Source organism: Myiozetetes cayanensis, unplaced genomic scaffold, assembly GCF_022539395.1.
Source record: "Myiozetetes cayanensis isolate MyiCay16 unplaced genomic scaffold, myiCay2020 scf12, whole genome shotgun sequence".
Taxonomy (NCBI): Eukaryota; Metazoa; Chordata; class Aves; order Passeriformes; family Tyrannidae; genus Myiozetetes; species Myiozetetes cayanensis.
This window is the reverse complement of record NW_026086826.1, coordinates 17,097,607-17,120,589: the sequence shown is the minus strand read 5'-3', so window position 1 is coordinate 17,120,589 and position 22,983 is coordinate 17,097,607. Positions and strand designations below refer to the sequence as shown.

At 37.9% G+C, this 22,983-nt stretch overlaps 1 protein-coding gene across 8 annotated transcripts in view; it reads left to right on the top strand.

The window, feature by feature from the left end:
- ARHGAP29 (Rho GTPase activating protein 29) overlaps positions 1-22,983 on the top strand; it is a 51,489-nt gene that overhangs the window by 2,531 nt on the left and 25,975 nt on the right. For all 8 annotated transcript variants that reach the window (XM_050307342.1, XM_050307338.1, XM_050307336.1 and 5 more), the window contains exons 2-3: positions 269-615; positions 21,685-21,828. In XM_050307342.1, coding sequence (XP_050163299.1) covers positions 354-615; positions 21,685-21,828 — 406 coding nt within the window. In that variant the 5' untranslated portion in view covers positions 269-353. The remainder of the gene's footprint in view (positions 1-268; positions 616-21,684; positions 21,829-22,983) is intronic.

Below are 22,983 nucleotides of genomic sequence, written 5' to 3'. Positions count from 1 at the left end.
GATAAGCATGCATCGTAAATAGCTTTTGAAATAATTTCTGCGTAGCATTGATTGCTTTTATGCAACAATCTATGTGCTGTACAAATTTAAATAACTTCAAACAGTCGAAAACCTTTATAATACTCAGTTCAGCGTTGTAATGCAAAGCAGTATCATCTCGAAAGAAGTTTTGCATCTTGTCAGTATGAAAGTATTGCTTCATATATATTTCTGTACTGATCAGCATTTTTCCTTCTCCTCCACCTCGTTCCCCCTCCCCAATTTTCAGGGGTTTCACCTTTGGCTCGTCAAATGGGCGTTAAGCAGCAGTGAGTGTTAACTGCGGGAGCTCCATTAGCACAGCGGCTGCTGGGATGTTGCGACAGAACGGCGGGAGTAACAAGCGTGGTTTGGGATTAGCCCGACTGTCTACCTCCAACTTCTTCACCGTCTCTAATTCAGGAAATTGGGGAATGGGGCGCAGCACCAAGAGCAGCTCTCTGAGCAGCATTAGCTCCAACTCTGACTGCTATGATAATCCTGTTGTGGATCCAGAGTATATCATGCAACTGGTGAATGATGTCAGAAAATTTGCAGATGTGCTACTCTACTTGAAGGAAGCCATTCTTTCAGAAGGTGTGTCAGTTGTTCTTAATTCTTAGATTTTATGAAACTTTTACAACTCCATTCTTATGTTTTAACTGGTGTTTACTGTAGATGTTCCCCCCTGCCCTTTACCATTTATCCTCCCTTCCTCTCCCCTCCCCACCCCCAGCATGATGATTACGGGAAATCGTGGTTTTTAGTTTGGGTTCTGTATTTCCTCATCACAACAGTGCAATCTCTTTCATAATCATAACAAGGGAAGATAGGCACTTAGCAGGCTGCCTAGGCTGATGCTAAAAGTTAGTGAGACCATCAACAGATTAGTTTTAACTGCTTGCATGTTTTTTGCAATTCCAAATGATTCTTTTAGTGTTTTGGTGATGTTTCAGTTTTCTAGGCTGGTTTAGTTTGGTTCTTGAAAGTCTTAAACGCTAGTAATTTGAGTTTTAAGGTAGAATGTAACTTTGCACTTTCTTCCTTTCCAAGAAAAGTATTTACCGTCTCCTGCCAGCAGGTGGAATCTGCAAATTTTCTTGCTTATGAGAGGTGTGTGATATTGTGTATTTCTGTTCCACTAGGGAAATGGCATTAGCATGTTTTTGGTCATCTGGAGGAAAGCTTTTATCTAATTTCTACAGAAATATTGTTAGGTTAATAGCTGACATGACATCCAGGTCAGTTTTGTATAAGAGGTCCTGAGTGCTGAGCGTTTGCAGTCACCTCTGTGTTCAAGTGAGTGTGTGCACACAGCTGAAATACCACTGCCAAAAGGTGTAAGCAATTAACAAAGCAATAATTTGACAGCAGTGATCACTTTGTGTCCACAAAGTTTTTGCTGAGCACACAGGATGAGCAGTTATTTGTGAGGTTGGGTGTCTGGTGCCTACTGATGCTGAAATGGGCATCCTGTAGAAAAGGACTGTCAGAATATTAGTGTTCCAGTTGCCATGCAGCAGCAGTTAACGTTCAGTTTGAATTTTGAACCTCAGAAGATCCAAAAAACTAACATGGAAGACAGAAGTTGTCATCTTGTTTTGTACTACATTATATAGTTCATTTGTGAAACAGTGTTGTCCATTTAAAGGAGAGATGTCCATATAAAGGAGAGATGTTTCTTTTCCACAGTTGGGAGTGTTCTTTTGATCTCTGTCCCCGTAATATAGTGAGTTCTGTAATATTGAGCTTGCTTATTGCAGGCTGGAAACATCATCCTGTAAATGTTCTGGTTTGCATTTCTCTGTCTTATTAATCTTTGGAAATGTTTACAGTTGCCCAAAAATTAACAAAAACTTACTGAGGTTGTTCTTACACATGAAATTTTGATTTGTAATGCTTGCAGTTTACCACCATCCTGAAATTAATTGCATTAATTATTCCAAGGTGGATTCAATTACAGGGATAGGAAATTAATTTCTTCCTTTCTTATACAGCATTAATCTATCAATTGGATGTGGACTTTGTTGGATAGTGAAACTTGGCTCAGGTGTGCATACCCTGCATGTATCTGTGGGCAGTTCAGAAGTGGCAAATATAAGTGGTGTAACAGAGTTGCATCAGTGAGTGTTTGTATTTGCCTTGAAATGTTCCTAGAATGTTTCAGCCTCTGACCATTATTCCCTCTGCTTCTACATCACCTATTAATTGTATTATTGCCTCTCTGGCAGATTTGTCTAAACTCTTCTGATGCACAGTAGCTCCACTTTTGACCCTGTTGTCCAGGGCCGGCCGTTCCGCTGCGGGGTCTGTGCTGGCAGTGCCTTGTGTTACCTGCTTGTGTGACCTGAGCTGCCGTGGAAGAGTCCAGCAGTTATTCACCCATGGTTCACTTAATGTTCATCTGATGTAGTGATGAAATCTTGGATGAAAAATCTAAGATATTTTGGATGATAACATACATTTGTGTCTAAACTAGATCATAAGTGCCTTGGGATTACGGACGTGAACTGTTTTGTTACAGTATTAATGCAAGTTGATAGGTAACATGAAAAGCAAGTTGAGGTCTCTTTTAAGGGGAGTGTTACCTAAACGAAAGGTTTGGTAGACATCAAGGCTATTTCTCTTTGCATTTCTTCTGCTAGTATAATTTAATTTCTTAGAGTAGTCTAGTTGTCATAATGCTGAATAAATTTTGGATACCTTTCAACAAAGCTAAACACAGTGTTGTAACTTACTTTGATTGTTTTCAGACTCTTGCCCAACAACGTTTTCTGTATAAACTGAAATCTAAAAAACTTGAAATCTCTTTGCTGGTACCAATTACCATTAATGATACTTCACATAAACCCACCCCGCACCTCAAAAAAGCCCAAACCAACAACCAACCAAACAAAACACCTAAACATACAAACAAAACATCCTCTGAATGTAACTGCTGAGTTTAAAAGTTTGTCACTTGTTTGGACATGAGGGAGCTGCAGTTGCCTTTTGTGTGGAGTGAAATACCCTGTGTTCCATACACTCCAGTTCTTGGTGTCTTCTTTTAAATTCCCTTCTGAATCTCAGTCTTGTACTCATTGAACAAAACATTCTGTTACTAGTCATCCAATCTGAAGTATAGGATCAAGATACTTTACCATTGTCTTCATTAAGAAGAGCTCTGGGCAGTTTTTGAACCTAGGTCAATGTGCTGTTTCACAAAAATTTTGTATTTAATAGTAGTTGATGACAGGCTGAAACTGTATTGGTTGTTAGTGCGGGTGATGCAGTTACTGCATCTGTCTCTTGGTCCAGTCTTCAGGTCAATTTCCAGATGAACAAGATTGTCTGATGGCTGATATTAGTAAGGATAGTTCTGTTGTCATCGTGGTTTTGTGTTTGAACTGAAAGGTTGTCTTCATCTGTGGCATTCGTATTTTATGAAGTCAGAGGTAACTGAAATATATTAGGAGACTTAAAATAAGTTAATCTTCTTTCTTTTCTGATGAGAAGAAAATGAAAATAAAATCTCTGCCTGGAAGGCCATGCTTGAGAGTATATGTTGAATAAACTTAGAAGACTCAGATTGTTACCTGTAATTTGTGCTACTCTTAGCACTGTTCATTTAACTGTTCAGTTTTATGGACAGCATTCTGTTTTCCTGATGTGCCCCAGCTTTAGTTCTTTCAGTTTTAATGCACATCCCAAGTACAAATTGTTAAGACTTAATGGCTTGAAAGTTGGTGAGTTTTCTCTTTTGTGCTTTGAGGTCCAGGAGTAACATCTGATTGAGAGGGTGAGAATCTAATTGTTGCCTTCAACTTGCACCCCTCTTTGGAAAGGTAGGACATACAGTGAAGTACAGTCTAGAGTCTGGAGCCATCTGTGTTCTTCAGAGGTAGTGGCACTCAAGAACTTCCCATGATAAAGAATGTTTTAGGAACTGAGAAGTTGTTTGCCTCCCATGGAAACTTGCTGAGGGCTTAACAACCTGAGCACAGTATTGAGAATACTTAAAAATTTGAAATGTTTGAGGTATATTTAAGGTATGTCCAAAACTTGAAGAGGTTACTTCTTGTCCTAAAGCAAGGGGTTAATGCATCTGCAAGTAAACCATGTTGAATTTTGATGCTGGGTGGCTTCTACATGCGTAGTACATTGTTTTGAAGAACAGGAGATGTGGGGTAATTGCTATATCTTTCCAGTCTTTCCAAAAGATAAACTTACCTGTGCCTCATAGAAGTTATATAGGAAGCACATCAACCACTTTTTGGGAAAAAATATGCAGGACCTACCTCTTACAAACATGTATTAGAGAATTTATCAGTGCAGAAATAGTATTGCTTATTGCATTGATATGCAAAGTTGAGCATCTATTTAATAGGTGTTTATGTATGAGATTGACTACAGTCTATGCTTTTACTTTATAGAATCAATTTTACTGTTGGCAAATAATGCCACTATGTGGTCTTTGCTCAAATGAAATTCCTTTACTCAGGTGTAAAAGGACCACACAAAAGAGTATTTAGGACAGTAAAATATCTTCTAACTAGGAACTCAGACTAAGTATTTCACCTTTAAACAGTACATAGTAACTTTTACTTCTGTTGCATTAGAGAGGAGGTATGCATTCCTGTTTCCCTACTCTGACGATAGTTAGCCACTAGTTTTGTGACATCTGCATTTTTTTATATATATATCTTTTTAAGGAATGTAATGTATACTGTAAGGTCTGCCCTTGGGACTGTGGGAAATACTGTGTTTCGTTATGAGTAGCTCTCAGGCTAAAATTTGCATGTGGTTTAAAAGTGCAGGGGTAATTACACTTTAATATATAGTCTTCTTGACTGTACTTTAGAATATATTTTGGAATTATTGCTTACTTTATCACAAACTTTGAAGTTATCTTCAAAGTGTGATATTGTGTGCTTCATGTGGGTAATTCTGCATCCTTTTCATGAGCAAAAACTTTTTTCCTCAAGTTCATCCCATCTTCAACTAATATAAATTGTAGTTCTTTCTAAAATGTTAGTATATTGTTTCTCCAGGTATTTTAGAAACCAGAGTAGGAAGATAAAACCTCTTACCTTTCCTCACGGATTTCTCTATGAGGATCAGGTTTTGCATATGATTTCTTAGAATTTACAAGTTTTCAGGTCTTTTTTTTTAAACTGAAGCAGAGTAACAATACTGGTGAAGCTGGATGGCCTGCTCAGGAATGTCTGCATCCTCTGCATGGTAGCACCAATACTTTCAAAAGGATCAGGAATGCTACCTAACTTGAAACCTATCAGGTCCTTACTTTTGAAGGGTAAGATATTCGACCCAGTGGGACAATTTTAGAGGTGTGTCAAGTTAAATAGTTTCCTCAAAATAAGGAACTTGTAATCTCTAGTGACTTCAAAACCTTCTTTTAGCACCGTGGAGATCGGTGTTAATGGCATGCTACACTGAAAGTCAGAAGCCATTTACTGAATATAGTGCCTGAGGCTCAAAGATGAATGATTTCTCTTCAGCCCTTCCTGGTTTGATAACATATACTGTTTGTATTTTTGGTATAATTAAGGCACTGTAGTATTTTTAGCCTTTGATTTTTATTTCTGTATTTTCATATAGTCTCAAATATTAATGTCCTGTTTCTGTGGTGGCGTTTGTGAAAGTCAGTTTGCCCTGTTTTGTTAGGGAAATCTGAAGTTCATTAACTATTGCAGTGAAGATTGCAGATTGAATTTATGATAATTTATAGTACTGGGTGTAATTTTGCTGTTTGTTCTGTATTCCAGTTTTGATGTTTCTCAGTGAAAGGTGCTGTCTTTGATACACCCTTAAACTTAGATGTATTTACCTGTCTAATGACACCTTATACTATGAGTACTTGGTAGGTGGGCAAACTGCTCTAAACAAGGATCTGATAAAGTGTTTACCTTTCTTTGCAACACTTTCTGGAAGGAATGTTTTGGGGGGGTATATTTGTTCTGTTTTGAGGGAAGTTGGACTGCTTTCTTTTAACTTTTTGTGGAAGACGGTTCTGGTTTTCTGCTCAATAGTATTTTGTGTGATAAATAAAAAACTTTTATGAAAGAAGGAAAAGTAAAATTCTGCCAGGGTAGGTAACTTTTGGAGACTCTGAGAACACAGTGATTATCAAATGTGTAAACAATCTGCTTGTGAATTATTAAATGACCTTTGAGATTCTTAGAAAAAGGCAGAGGAATCCATGTAGCACAGGGTAGCACATTGGTCCTCTTATTCCATGTAGCACAAAAAAAAGTGGGGGAACAAACTAGCTAGGAGCTAATAAATCATATTATGGAATTAAACTTATTTGAGGATGTTGACAAATATTCTGAAGTAGAATTTTAATATTTTTCACTTCTAGAATCTACCAAAGTGTAATCTACTTGCAATATCCGAAGATTAATTTTGTGATACATTACTATTCAAATTCTATTCAAACTTGGTCCACAAGGAACTAACTGCATGGTTTTTTGTGTATCAGCCTGTAATAAGATTATTCATCCTCTTGCTGAACCAAATTAAGTGTTAAAAGGTGAATTCTGACAATTTGAATTTGCTACTTTGGGTGTTACTGTTCCCATGGCAGAGTTAGCAGAAGTGTCCTTGTGTGCTACAGTACCAGGGAGGCCGGGACTAAACCAGGCTGGGACAGGTATAAGGCAGCTGGAAGGAGTAACTTCTCAAGGTGCTCCTGCTGAAACTCATTTTTCCCCTCCCCACCAACAGCTGAATTGTTGGTATGGTTTTGTGACAGAAGATGCATCTAAAACTGCTGGTTTCTTGTGTTTATGACTCTGTTTTAAACATGTTAATAGTCTGTTTCGCCAGCAGTTTATGGAAGAAACTTAAGTGTGAGCTGCTGTGATCTCACCACTTCTTCCTGGCACTGGAGTGGTTCTCTGCTGAGTGCATAGCAAGCCAGCTTTGGGGGCATATCTCCCTGAAAACTAGTCCCAGGATGAAAAGAACGAGGTTTTAGCCAGATCAGTACCATGTGGTGACTGTAAGGTTGTACTGAGTACCAGCCAAAAGGGAGAAGGTGGCTGGCCAAGGAGCAAGGGGCCAGAGGTTAAAATGGATCAAGACTGTGAACTCTAGGCAGAATTGATGTGGCATTCCACCCTGGCATCCCCATTTAGCATACACTGCTAAACCCTGTACTAGTTCTTTTGTCTCCCTTACTGAATGCAAAGTTTGATGGGGGTATAGGAAAGGTGGAGTGGTGATGGGGAGAACAGCAAACAGAAAATGCCCTTTGTAGATGGCATTGGCTCTGAGCTTTTGGCATATTTGAATTTGACGGTCTCTTTTAAACTCACCTTCCTAAAATCCGCTTCTTATGTGCAAAGTCATACATGCTTCCGATCTTCCTGACCTGGATATTCATTAGTACACCCTTTCACATACCTCCAAGTAGTAATCACTGCTAAATATTAGTTCTGTCAATTTGAAATTGTTCTTTCACGAGTCTGAAATAGTCTTTCAAGCTAAAAGATGTGAAGTATGTAAACAAGGATAAGAACAAAGTAAACATTTCCTTAAACTAAGAACTTAAAGCTAATAGTAGTGGTTTTGTTTTGCTGGGTTTTTTGTGTGGGTTTTGTGTTTTGTTTTGTTGGGTTGGTTTTTTTTTTTTTTTTGACAGCTTCTAGTGGTTTTTTTTTTGATGGCAAAACTCAAAGGAAAAAATTAGTTGGGCTTATGAACTACTTCTTTTAGTGGAACTCTGGGACCACAACAAGGCAGAGACCTCCTGGTCATTTTCCCTTGCTTCCCTTGCTTTCGCACCATCCTTTCTTGATCCCTCACGTGAACAGAAAGCACTGAGATCCCTGGCTGCAAATCCTGTTCCTGTCCAGTGCCAGATTCCTCAAACTTGAGAGGTTCTGCGAAGAAAACAGAAGTTTGATGTACAGTGTGAATGAAGACAATCCCATAACAATCCAACAGAAAGTAGTTTGCTTGTCTCCATAAACTTTGACTGTATAGGTGCAAGGATTCTTTTCCCAGGAATGTTGCTCTCAAGTGGAGAGAGAGAACTTTCCTCCTTTCTTTCCATTTCACTTCAGATCATTCCACAATCTGTTTTGGCCAGACCTTCTCTTTTCTCAGAGTCTATCTTGCAGGCTTTTGTTACGAAGTCTTGGACTAGCAGATGCTGTGACCAGAGCCAGAGGAGCTGGGCATTTTGTTTTGCTTTGCATGTTTGCAGTGATAGAGCACTGCTTAATTCATCTGCAGTCATGGAACACTTGTGCTGTTTCCACTAATCTGAACAGGAGGAAAAAACCAACCTCCTCTGGAAGTTGAGTTCAAGCAAATCTGTGTTCTTCATAGTCAAAGTGTAAGCTGCCTATTAAATGCAGGTTGCTGATGTTGAATAGGAAATGTTGTTTCTTCAGTTTCAGGGAAGATTGAAGTTAAATAATAACTTAGTGGACCAGGAGATAAGTTTGTGGCTGATAGTACTACCCCTCCCCCAGTTGCATACTCCACATTCCTTCAGAACAAATGTTCACTTGTTGCTATAGTGTCTAAGATCAGCAGTCAGGAGGGGGTGTGTGTCTTGAAGGCCTGTGAGTGTTTAAAATGTAAAATCAACCCTTGCGTGCAGTCCGGATATTTTTGTTGACCTAAATAATTACCATATCTCTATTTAGGAAAACTCTGAACTATTTATAGGAAAGCTTGAGCATTTTCCATTATTATGTTGCTTTTGAAGTGCAAAAATACAAGGAAAAACTCTATTCCTCTCCTTTTTGCATTTCTGATGTACAAAAGGATCTCAAAACACTTGAAGAGCCTTAGCTGGTTTATAAATTAGAATTACCTTCCCTTTCCATCACAGCAACTAGAGTAATGAAACTGAAATTACAAGATTAATAGGATGCAAGGTGACTAGTAAGGAAGAGGATGAATAGTCAGATTTTCTGTTTGAAAGTAAAACTAGACCTTTCAAGCAAAAATTCTTCTAATGTAGTTTGATGCTTGAGAAACGGGAACATTTGAACAAAAGAGCAACTTGTATCCCTCAAAGAATTCTGCTGTAGCACCTGAAAGAAAAGATTTGATCCATATCCAGTGTGAAGTCTTGTGTTCTAAACAGCAATTGCCATGTGGATGTAGGAGTTCTTGTGTTTAAAAACAAAACAAAAATCCCTCACCCTAAAATATTTTCCTGCTCTTGGCAAAATATATTACAGTGTATCCACTAAAATATTCCATTTTCTCATGTCTCTGATGCATCAATTTATCAAAGTTGCAACTTAAAATATCAATACGAATAATTTTGGTGTGCCTGACAGCCTGGAATTGTAGAGTTGTGATTGTCATCTTGATGGTCTTGACTTCATGAAGATTTCATGGACTAAAACATTCCATTTCCACCAGTTTTATTGGAAGTGTTTGTTCTTATTTACGTAGCTTGGTCACAGAACTGAAGCTGACTTTTTTCCTAATTCTGAGCAGTCTGGCAATTGCAGTGATTTGATTATATTAGATCTTTTAATAATAATGGCCAGTTTTCGCGAGCGAAGATCCGGGGAAGGTCTTTCCACCTTCCAGCCTGCGCATTGGATTTTTTAGGTGAGACACAGTGTGCGCGGAACTGAGCCCACCCTTTAATCCTAAGGTTCATCTGCCGGGGCCAGGCGAGCTTGGACGGTGGCAGCGAGGTCCTTAGGACGTAGGTGGGTTGCCTTTAAGGGCTAATGAGCCCCACCTGCCCGGGAGTGGCCCTGACCGGGAATCGAACCCGGGCCTCGGCGGTGATAGCACCGCGCCTTTACCACTAGACCACCAGGGGCTCCACATATTAGATCTAATGTCTTGGTAATGGATTAGAGTTAGAAGTGCATGGCAAGGTAGGAGATTGGATACAGAGCCTGGACCTTGATCTTCATAGGTAACTACTTCCCTTTTTTAAGGAAAGGAGGGATTTTATGGGGACTCATTCCTTTGTCTGCCTAAAATGCCCCTTTTTATAGAAGACTGAGGTGACTCATGTAAGGCTGTAAAAATAGTTAAGTTTGAGTTAAACTTTCATCTTAATGGCATTCACTGCAGAACAGTGTAACTGCAAACCCTAGGGCTTGAGGGTTTTTTTGTAGAGGCTGTGATTTAGCTGAACAAAGTATTTTTCTTTTTAATCCTTTTTTCCTTCTTTACTGCTTGCATACTTTCTTGGACTAATTTTTTAAAGTATGTTGGAATTTTTATTTGCTGATTCTGGTTATTTTTAGTTGATAAATCAGTTTTAATCTTAAATTGACAAAACTTACCTCTTCAGTGTTCTGTTCTTTGTCGTGTCTGAACTGCTTCAGATAGTTAAGCTGTTTTAGTAATATAACATGTTCCCTTTTTCAAATGTGTTGATTCTCTGTGATGTTTATAATTTGGGTTCAGGGCCAATAGGTGGGTGTTGCAGCAGTTCATTACATTTCTGAAAGTTTTGTTACTACTACTTGACGACTGTGGGATTATCTATGTTGTCTACACATACATGCAAAAGGGAAAGGAAGGTTCTTTGGAAATAATCAGGTGTTTCTTCTAACTCTTGTAATGTCTCAATCCTTTTCTAGTTTTAGAAATCTCCAAGAAGTGGAAGGCCTGATGAGGAAGTTTCAAAGCAGATGCATTAAAAACAATTGAAAAAATGAATTGCGGGGCTGTAGATCAATAAGTTGCAGGAATTGTAGTTGTATGGTGGAGTTAAAGCACAAGTGTATTCTCTTTCTCACCTCATGCCTTTTCAATAAGAGCCATTGACATCATTAGGACTTAGGGACAAATTTCAATTTTGTAGCCCAGCATTTCCAAAGGGTGCTCTTCTCTGAGTATTGTTTTAAAATTTTTCTAGTGTATGCAGGTGTGATTGTTTTAGAGCTCTGTCTTGTGAGAAATATAACATTTCAGTTAATATTCTACTTTGGGATGAGAGCATATTCTTAGCTTGATTTGTAAGATCAGATAATGCTGAAATAGTTGTGGACAAGGTATTCCTGAAGCATTAGCTTAAAGACTGCTCAGTGTTCACAAATTCGTCTTGATGTTTTAGTTTTGATAATGGTAGGAACAGGTTCTTTAGTAGAATGCTTTTTGTGGGATTTTTGTCTGATTTGTTTGTTTGTTTGTTTCTCCTGTGGACTTTTTCTTCCATTCATTAATTGTATAGGGTGTATATAAAGTACTTTGTGCTACCACAGCTATGAAGCTGAAAGGTCTGTCCAGAAGTTCTCCACTGCTGACAAGTAGAAAAAAAAAAGTTTACTGGAATCACTAGAGTGGAGGTGAAGAGAACCTGAACACTACTGGTCAAGAAAATGGGCTGTGGTCTCAGCTCACAAGTAGGTTAATGGCTCCCAACAGAAGAGCAGTTGAAGGAGGCAGCTTTTTGGAGGGATAGTCATATCTGCTTTGTGCTTCATTGGGTAAGGTGCTAATTGTTTATCTGAAAGCATAGTAGCATATGTGAATTGTGATAGTTGAGTGAAGACAGTCTGTGAAGGGCCTTGACAAAGTACCATGATAAATAGCTTATGCCAGTGGTGAGGAAGTAGGATTAAGACTGCAGAGTGGTCTGATTTAAATGCTTTGTGGTATTCGTGTGCAAGCCCTCGTGTTAAAGACAAGCAAACAAATTCAGCAAGGAACGGAGAACTCTTTCTAGCTGTGGTTGGCTTCAGATAATGACTAGACATGAGATTTTAGAGAAGATGGCTGAGAATTTGGAAAGAAAGCAATGGGTCTGGAACATATAAATAAATTGGATTCTTAATAACTGAAGAAGCTTGTTGTACAGCATCAAATGCTGCATACCATTGGTGAAGAACTAAATGCATAGGGCTACTGTTTAAATATGTAGTTGACCATGTTCTTTCTGTTTCTGTTATAATTCTCGCATTCTGTAGCTTTGCTGGACTGCACATCTCTTGTGTTTTGTATTGGGTTTGTTTGTTGTGTTTTTTTTAATGTAGCATTGACTAGCTGGGATGACGACTTCAGTGGTACTAGGGAGAAACAGCTATGTCAATCCACAACCACAAAGCAAACAAAGTCTGTGCTTTGTCTTTTTCACCTTTTTATTGCAAGGTATTTGTGAAGAAATACTACTCAATTAAAAATTAATAATGAGATGTGCAGGGGGTTACTGTTGTCTTTTAGAACATGCAAGTGACAGTGTGACATCAGTTACTGCATTAATGACAGCATTGTTGTGTTTTCTCTTCATACAAAATCAAAGATATTTTGGTGTGAAATAACTGATACCAAAACATTATATTGCAGAGGGGATTGACTCTTCCTGAGTCTAGGAAATGGGAAGACTTTTAAATAATTTTCTTTGGAGAGTTCAAATGGCTCTGTGTCACCTGTGTGAGTTATGCAGTCAGGCTTTACTCTCTTGGGTGGTTGTTTCAGCAGGACCTCAGTGCAGAAACATCAAATAATCCTTAATCCTTTGTGTTCACTAGTTTTGTTACTGGCTGCTGCTTTAGTGATTTGAATACCACTTAATATCTAAATTGATTTTGAGTAACTTTTTTGTTTTCACCAGCAAAACAGAAATGGACTACTATCACATCCTACAACAGTTGTGTTCAAAAGATACTTTAAAATAAATGCTCAAAGTAGTGTACCTCTTGTTTAACACTAGATAATCTCATAATCCTGGCTTTGTGTGGTCTTTTGAAAACTAGGTGGGCAGGCAGCAATAAAATAGCTTCTTCGTTCAATCAGTGACTTGGGCTAAAAGTGGAAGGAGCAGCCATGTAGAACAAACAGTATTTCAGACTCAAAATAAGCTAAAGGTTAAGTATTGTTTCATAATCTCTTGGTGTTGGTTAGCAAAGGTTAAATTTATTTTATTTAAAATGCACAAACCATACCTTTCTTGCTCCCCTTTCTGTGTGCCAGTTTGATATGGTGTGATCAAATTGCTGAGGATTTTCTTTCATTTTCTGCCTTGCTCTTTTTTCAGAAATGTGTGCTGTGAATGTTGAGTATTACTTCATGTGCTTTCAAAACTTGAACCTATATGTGAGGAACAGAGTTGCTTAAAGCATAAGATACTTTAAGTGTCTTCCATTGGCAACTGTTCAGTCCAGTGACTGATGAAGTTTTAGTGAAATGCCTTAAAGGAAGAAATAGGTAGCAAGTCACTACTACTGGTGGTATAGTCGCCTATCCTGATGGATATGACTTTCTGGTGAACTGTGACTGATCAGACTTACTGCAAATGTATTCATCATAAAGAATGTAGTATGATGTCCACTTGACTATTTACAGTTCTAACTTAAAATGCGTTCTGACACTTGGGAAGCATTATCCTCACCTAACTTTATTCTTAGTGTCCTGGAAGATTCAGGGAAATTATATGAACAGTGGCTAAAATGGCTATGTAATATTTTGATTTGTCAGAAATAGGTAAATAAGCAAACACTAGCAATTTTCATGACTAGTTTGTGCTCTTTAAATTTTGGGTTAATAAAAGATTAATGTATTCTGAAGATTAAACTGCATGGCTGAACGCATCTAGGTTAGTTGACTGGAATCTCAGGGCTAGAAGAATAAAAAAGTTGAAGGAATGTAGTGTACAGCATATTGAAATAGATTAATGAAAAGCTGCGTTGTGGTAGTTTTTTTTCTGAAAGGCTTCCCCACATGCACAAATGGGGAGTTCATCTATGAATTTAAATGTGAAATGAATGTGAAGTAACAACTATTCTGCTGATGTCAGTTGGCAAACCAACAAAAGGAAAATATGTTGCTGCTTTCAGCGTAGGCAGAATTACAAGAATTTTGATTATTCTGATGTATTTTGCATGTACACGTATTTTATTGACTTTTTGAAAAGATTATTTTAAGACATCTTTGGTTTTGTAAATTTAATTTCTGAAAAGGAGTTTAGTCTTGTTTTGCTGTACATCTGTAGTCAAGAAGGACTTCTTATGTAAGTTTTGACTTCACAAGTACAGAATTGGTCCATAAGTGAAATGGGGTAGGAATGTTAGCCCAGTTTAATTAAAAAAAAAACAAAACAAACAAACAAAAACCAACAACAAAAACCAAAACAAACAACAACAACAAAAAACCCTGCCACAGCTCAAGGACATATCAGAGGCTAGTCAGGATGGTTAATGGTTGAATCTAAATGGATAGATTGATGTATTTTGGCCTATCTCTCGTAGCAAATGACAAATCTGTTTGGGTATTTGTGGTGCACAACAAAAGGTCATCACGCTAGAAATCTTAACCTGTTTTAGGTTGAACTAATGGGGGATAGTTTTGTGTTTTATCCAGGAACGATTTTTCTGCAAAAATCGCAAGGCTGCATTATTCACACTGTTAATTTCAAAAAGTAAAGACAGAATTTCCACCCTTAAAATACCAAAAAAAGAGTAAGTACCAGGTGCTTTTTGTCTTAAACTAAATTTGTTCAACCTAATTTTAAGATCAAATTTAGTAGTTTAACAGGAAATAGGCAACTGACTTGCCGAATGTTTAATACTTTCTTGTATTATAAAAACATTATTTGCATATAAAAGCTGGCATAAAACATTGCTACTTTCAATATACTGTATTCAGTGAGCTATTTGCAGGAAATTTCAATGCATTCTCACTGAATCAGGTCAGTAGATTGCTCTTCTCAAAAAAAAAAACAACAAACAAACCAGCAACTGAACAACCTTACCAAACTTCATTGCTTTCATATCAAATGTAGGGGGTTTGGGTCACTATTTTTGTTACTTTCTTTTCCTTGTTCCTAATCAAACTTCACATGTCCCTAGATTTTCTTCATTGAAATAATTGCAAAACTGATTGTTTTCCATGAATTGTCATTTTTGCTGTAATACAATGTGATTAAAAAATTGGTTGCAGTGGATTTGGAGCACTTGTTGCCAAAGACTGAATTTGGTGTAGTGTCTTTTAACGATGCCATGACAACAAGGGTTGCCATGGTACTGATTAACAAAAAAGCTAGGATTGGCTGTTTTGGAAGCTTCAAGTATGATGTTTCTTGACAGAGGGATTGGTAGATAACTTCTAATTCTTCATCATAACACAGGGTTGGAAGGTGATGACTTTAGTAGTGCCTTTGGCAACTTCCAACCTTGCTGGAGAGTTTACAAGCAGAAAGTCATGCAGAAGTTCTCTGAGTTTTTGGTTTTCAGTGAATTAAAAGGTTTCATTCCTTGTGTCTGCAGCATGCAGTCAAATAAAGGAAGAAATGTGATAACTAAGAGTGCTGTTTTCTCATCACTCCTGAACTAAGACCATCAACAAACAAAAATATCTACACCACCATTAAAGGAAAAAGTTGTGTTCATTTTGTATCCATACAATCAATGAAAATCACATTTACCTCATACATTTATTGTTTTTAAAAAAGCTTTCTTGACACTAGACTGGACAGCAGTGATATAGATCAACTTTGCTATGGTCAAACCACAATGTAAAATGTGTTTTCACCGTGTGTTTGATTAATTCTTGTGGCCTTTTGAGCGTGGTTGTGACCTGTGTTAAATCAGACAAATATGCTAGGCTGTTAATTGTGTTAGAATGGGGCTGACAGGGAGAGGAGGGCAAAAATAAAATGATGCTTTAATCTGAGACCGTTTCCCGAAGTGCAGATATAGGAATTAGGTGATTTCCGCACAGTTCATTTTTGTATGATTGTTTTGCTGTGATGTCTTTGGGAAGTCTCTTAGTCTGGATCAGATTCAGACCTGAGTGCCGACAGTTTCCTAGTACACAATATGGACACTGATGAAGAGGATAGTAATGTGATTTTAGTTGAAATCTGTTTTACTTTGGATCAACTTCATTCCAATTCAGACTTTACTCCCTGCTCTAGGTGGTATAACTAGTCACTAGTTAATGTAATCCTTCTACATAACATAATAGAAACAGAGTGTAATTTACCTTGTGGTCAAAAATGAGGTTTTTAGTAAGTCAGAGTGGGCAGTCTTGTAGCCAAGGTGTTGGTCTTGCAGACTGAAACGTTGGTTACTCAAAACTCTTTCTTCTGAATCCTTCCAAGACTGAAAGTGATGAGGAGCTGACTGTTTGCATGCCATAAGGTGAAACTTTCTATTAAAGTTCTGGATCCAAATATTCCGATACTGGGAAAAAATTTTTGCAGTTTGTGTGCTTGTTTTCACCATCATCCTGCAACACTGTTTTGTCTGGCTTCTCCCTTTGTCCTGAAAGAGTTTGCAGTTATGCAGAAGGTGTGAAGTGGTACTTAAAACCAGAATTGAGACTCCTATATTTCAGTGGAAGTAAAAAGGGAGCTGAAGTACATGCTCTTCTGCTGATCCCAGGAGAACAGATTTACTAAAGGAGTTTTCAGATGAGGACTAGACCAAGTGAGGGTGGTGGTTACAACCAACATTTGAGTGTTCTCATCCAGTTGCATTTATTCCAGTGGTAAGATCCATGGAGTGAGTTCACAGGAGACACTTATCATAGTCAAGGCATTTAATTGTGTTCATGGAGGTAGATGGAGAAAATATTTGTGCAAAAATACAAGTTACCTTGTTCATAGTAAGATTTTCCACAAGAAGTGAGATGAGTTGTGTATATTCTCCCCCCCCAGTCAAAAGAGATTGGTCTATGTATATAAATTTATCACTGTAGAGATTATACATGGCAGGTTGTTCCACACTGTATAACATTCTTGAGAGCCATTGAATGCATTACATAACTAATCACACCTTTCTCTTTGTAAAAAGCCTCTTATGGAAAGTAGGACCTTATTAAATGGTGAGAACTAGAATATTAGCTTTGCAAGTCTTATATGTATTCTGACTCAAAAAATTTTCATAGATGTGTTACTTTTCAGTTGTTTTATCTATATTGTTACCCTGTCTTTCTTCAGTGTGATCGACTTCTGTTAGAAACAAACTTTTAACCACTGTATAACAGTAGTTGTATTAGTGGTTTCCTTTCTCTTGTGACTGGTGGAAATTGGGTAGTAGGGGGAGAGGCTGCTGTTAAAAAGCATTAATGTTCAAGGTGGAGAACCAGTAATTGCACACACATCTTCTGTGTGGGTCTGAACAACAGTGCAGGATATGCAGTGGCCACGGAAGGAAAAAACTCTTAGTTTGTATTTAAACTTGTCCTGGCAAACATTTGTTGACATAAACAGCTTCAGAAATGTTTGGGCCAACAATAAATCAGGTCAGACAAAAGAATGCCAGCCAACTGACACAGCAGTGCCTTTCCTGACTGTGTGTATTGTGACCAGCCCTGACTTGGCAGGGAGGGTGACTGGCGCTGACAAACTTGATGAGCAAATTTGATTTTGTTTTGCGTGAATAGAATCCATAGCTGTAAGGCCACTATTGCTTAGTAACTTCTAAACAAAGGCTTCCATTTGAGAAATATCTAAAATTAGAAAATACATAGATTGTGGTGGTTTTATATAAAAGATGGTTGAATGGTTATAAAATGTGGTGACCAAAACCATTGAGGAGTGGGATGCTAATGACAACAACGTGCTACTGAGATGGCTTGGCAAACACTGATAGACTTCCCAGCTGCTTTGTACTGTCATTCTTGTGCATTAGGTTTGTCAGCTTTGAATACATGCTTTTTTCACCCTGTTCTCTCTCCACTTCTCCTACAGAGGATTCTTTCATTTTGGAAGAGCTTGTTTAAACCTAATGAAAGATTTGCAGATAGGCTACTGAGCTCTCTCCAAGCCTTTTTTTTCCCCCTTCAGTTTTAAGAGTTGTTTTTTTCCTTTTGAGATGTAGGGGCCTGACTCATTCCTCCAGGAGATGCCAGGAAACTGGAAGTCACCTCAGCAAACAGCTGAACTCCAGTGCCCAGAGAGGTCCTTTGTGTTGCAGGAGCATTGGCAGTCACGATCTTAGCTTTCTGTGGTATTGGAATTCATGTTGTTAAACTTGAGAGAGATTTTAAAACAATATAGCATCCACTGGTGGAGAATTTCCGCTTGACTTCATGTAGATAAATAAATGTGTACAGTGATAAAAGGGATAGAAGAAAAACTGAAAGTATTTTTTTTATGACTACTGAAGTCAGATTGAATTGCTGTGGGAACTTTTTGGAGCCACGCTTCCTCATACATTCCTCTCACTGTAAGCTGTATTTGCACTGATGTTGTTTTGGTCTCAGCCATTTTCAGACTTCTTAGCATTAAAACTATGTTTCTGTTGATTTGGCATATTTAGGTTGTTTTGCTACCTGAAGTTTCTAAATCTGTCCTGAACAGGAAATCTCTGGTTTAGTGTCTGTTTGGTATCAGTCACTGAATGCAGTGTAGTTGTGGTTCCTGAGGACTTCTGCCCCCACCTCTCCCCAAGCACCACTTGTGTCACAAGCCTTTTGTCTTCTGGAGGCACAGAAACAATGTTTCAGATGTTTTGTAAACAAATGATACAGTGATGGAATACAAAGAAATCTCAGTTGGGTGTAACCAGGCCTTTGCTTTTGAGAGTACAAATAAGTAATCTCATGCCTGAGTGCATTATTTTAGTGATAGTGTTCTTCTGGATGGTATGATAAACATCTAATTCAACTCAGAAGTTATTTTCAACTTGCATTTCCCTTTTAAGCTTGCTGCTTCTGTTCCAGAACTTGAAGAGGCTTGTGTCCTCTTCAAGTTTTTTTTCCTTTCTTCCCCTCCCACTTATTTTCCTTTTTCCCCAACTCTATTGTTCTGGTAAGATAATACTAAATTTTATTACGAAGAAACTGCATTTTGGGATCAGATATGCATTAATAAGTCTTCTGTATATTTTTTCTGCCTTCACCTAACCTGTAAGGAACCCTAAGAGACTTTTTTAATCACATAATGACAAGTCTGTAGTAGTTGTGGGTCACCCTGAACTCACAAGAATCATTTGTGCAGTTTGATGTATGTCTTTCTTAGTGAACCAGTTTGAACTATCTTTAAATATCCTAATTCCTGAAGATAACATGTTATTATGATTTTAAGATAGATTTTCTATGTTGACTGATCCACTTTGGGTTTGTGGGCATCAGTACAGCTCTGCTGTCTTTCATTTTCGTCATTGCCTTTGCCTGGAGCTGCCTGCTACTCCCAACAGCAATTTATTCCTGCATTGATGGAGTACAATTGAGGCTTTGATGGATTAAAGCCTGAAGGGACCATTAAAATTATTTGGTTTCATTTTGACAGCTATAAAATGTCTGAGTGTTAGGAGGTGGCTTAGGCTAAAGCTGTGTCTAAGTGTCTGAGTTCTGATGATTGCTGAAAGTGAATAGCTAGAGAAGAGTAAAAATGGCAAGTTGGACATATTTACTGAACTGCTTTTGTTTAGAATTCTTGAGCTGTTACAAGTTTGTTTTAGTACAGTGCTTATTAATAGTTCAGAAGAGTAAGGAGTGGAGTAGTTGAGTGAAGTTATGGAGGCAAGTTCAGAAGGAATTAATTCAAAGACAGCAATGCTGTAGGTAGTACTTAGGTGCATAGAACAGCTGTGCAGCAGTTGTGGATGCTGGGTGACCGGACTGCTGAAAGCAGTCAGTCTGGTGTAGTCTCCTAAGCAGCATCACCCACTGCTGTGAAAGGCACAAGCCAGCAGAACCCACAGCCAGACCTGCTGAGGCATTTACTGACTCATTAGTAACCCACAGGGAAACTTAAAAGAACTTGTCTCCTCTCTCCTTGTTTCCATGTAAACTTCTTGTGTCAGTGCTGTGTTTTGGCAAGAAATTCCACAGGTTTCTTACATGAAGAATCACCCTTTTCTGCTTTGAATCTGGCTCCTCCTTGCTTAGTCTAATCATCTGATGTGTTTACATATAACTGAGAGACATGGATAAGCAATTGATTCTACCCACTATTTTCATGGGGTTTATAATTTTCTGACCTTTCATATCCCCTATAAATCATTTCTTATCCAAGGTCACAGCTTGTGCTATTGTTGCTTGTATGGAAACTGCTTCCAGCCTGGATTGCTTTCCCCAATAAGTTCAAAACTCTGAGCTATAGCATGCCTTTAGATCGATGTGTGTTTGTCAGAACAACCTCTGCTGCTAATGTGGAAGCACTGAATCGTGGCCACGTTTAGTACCAGGCTTTTGACTTTTTTTTTTTCCTCTTTGCTGTGTTTGAGTCTTCAGTTAAAAATTATTATGTGTATGTGTAAATGAAGATAAAGCCACAGCTGTGTTTCTTTAACAAATTGCGTTGAACTTTCTTAATTTACTACTGTGTAAGATGAGTTTTCATAGACTTTTGTGTGTCCTGTTACAGATAGAGCTTCCTACTCCCTTCCAGCAGGAAAAAACATGCAAAGTGCCAGTGAATGGTAGATAAAGTTTTTGCCTTAGTCCACTTCCTGTGTCAAGGTTTTTCCTTTGACCATGTATAAACCAGTCTGAGTTGGGGAAAAAAATCTCCTGATATTTGACATGTAGGGAGGTCAAGCCTGAAGCACAGCATCCATAAGAGACTTGCTGTTGCACCTGATACAGTCATGTGCCATTTGTATGTAGTCCCTCCACTTGACAGCAGTGATATCCCTGTACTGATGTGTCCTCTTGTACATTGTTGATCCTCAGAAGAATTTAGGTGCCTCTAGCCTAAATACAGTGTGTTGTCACCAGAACAAAATGGCTCTGATTTGAAACTGTTCTCTGAGTAGCACTGGCTCAATTTGCACTGTACAGTAATTGTGTGTATTGACCTGTTTGTTATCATGGCCACAGACAACAGAGAGTTGCCATTCCTTTTTGCTCAGTAGGGAAGTGAGTCAGCTTGTATTAGATCCTCTTTTTCTTTTTCATAAGCTAGACTTTCCTGAATTTGAAAGCTTTTTACTACAACTTGCAACGCAGCACTCTAGTGCATGTGAAACTTTAATTCCATGCACCAGCACCTCTTCTGTAACAGAATGGAAGAGCTTGTGGTTGAACCTGTGCCATGTATGCAACAAGAACTATTTTTAAATAAAACTAAGACGGGGTGGGATTTAGGGGCACATAGCAAGAGGCATATGCTGCAAAGCAGCACCGTTGTGCAATGTGTGTTTGACAATTTTTCTGATTAGACCTAATTTACAAAATAATTTAGATGTTGAACTTATTTTTCAGAACTGACATCCTTAAAGACAGACCTTTGCAGATCTAGGCTTATATACTAAAGATGCTTAAGATATCATTGACACTTGAGTTAAAAACTAGCCAACATTTGCCAGAAATTTTTGTTTAATTCTGTGAATATACAGAAATGGTGTAGAATTTGTATCAGGTGAAGAAATATTTAGTGAACAATCCAAATCTACTTTTGTTGATACCTTTTTTGCATATGTATAATTATCAAGATGGTGATGGATAAAATGACATGAGATAAAGATGGTTTAATTCAGAAACTTTAGGGTATTGGTGTTGAATTCCCCCAACACCTTTTTTTTTTTTTTTTATTTTTAAGTATACTTGCTTGACTTTCTGTGAGAAATGAGTTTATATGTAAATGATATACAACATTGCAAGTAAACTGTTGGCAACTGCTAATATAACTATTTTTTAACAATTTCTTTGTTCTGGGTAGGCCCAACTTCAATATGGCCTAGGATTCCATGCAGCTGAATACCATCAGAGTGGTTTGTAATGTAACTGGGTGTTAATGCAGTGTTTTAATGTAGTTTCTCCTTGACTTTCTTTCAGAAAATCAAGATGGTCTGCATCAGGTAGTGCACGAGCGCCTGGGGGAGTTGCTACGCGTTTTAAAAGCAGTGATAAATAAACATCAGACTCTAAATTCAGTTGATATTCTTAGTGCTGCGGGAACAGTTATTGCAAAAGTAAAAGGTAAGGAATTACTAGCTTTAATATTCTTGGAAAGTTCTTGTAATTACTGACTTGATTGACTCTGGCTCGTAGTTATAGATAGTTTCTTCTGTATACATAGAATTCTATTTTTTTAAAGAGTAATACTTAAATATTTGTTTAAAAATACCTTTTCTAAGTGAAGAGTAATATTAAATAGCTTGTTCTCTCATTGATGTGATAACATTCTGGTATTGTATTTAAATCAAGTGAAGAAATATCTGAATGCCTAACAGTTATTAATTAAACAGATAGATCATAGCAATGGTAAAGGTCTCAACAACAATTTAAAAAAAAAAAAGCCTTGCAGACATAACATGTGTTAATACTTTTTATTGCTGACCTCTGCTTCCACAAATGTAAACAGTGAAGCACTGAATTGCTCCAGCCCCATAAACTGTAACTCTCTCTTCCCTGTGGAACCTTTAACTGCAGCTCTCCCTGCTCTGGAATAAGTCTGGTATATTACTATGGAACCAGCTTAGTGTAGGGTTAAATCTCCACCTCTTGCCTGTCTTAAATAATATGGAATACCTTCTTTCAGAGACACATAGTTGAGTTTTTCTCCTTGTTCTAGTGTTTTCCCTCTTGTTTTATAATTATGTTAGTATGTCTGAATATACACTGCTTATTCAGTAAAGTGGGAATATGAGTTAAAATGCCACGGTGTTTAGCTGCCTGATTCCTATACCTGGGATTCTTCCAAGGCTATTATGGATTCTTCCTTACATAGTTTTGCCAATTTGTTTGATCTTGGCAGATACGAGCAGCCTACTTTGCACTTTCTTCCTGATATAAGTAGAATTTCTTATAGATCTGTAGCTGGTATTTGAAATGATCTTTGGACTATAACTCTGTCACTTCTGAACTTGCCTTAAAGATTTGTACATAACATTAGAAATGCAGAGGGTATCCCTGAGAGATTGCTGTTTGCTTGCTCTTCTTGGGGAGAGTTAAGTGCACACATACAAGGTATTTACCCCTGAGAACAGGATAAATGTTCAGTGAACACAATTCTATGTCCGCTCTAGACAAGCTGCTTCCATGCTTAGGTGCTATGATGATATTCCTGTGTTTTCCACTCTCCCCTAATTTCAGTGGAAAACTGTTCTTTCTTTAAGAAATGTTGAGGACAAG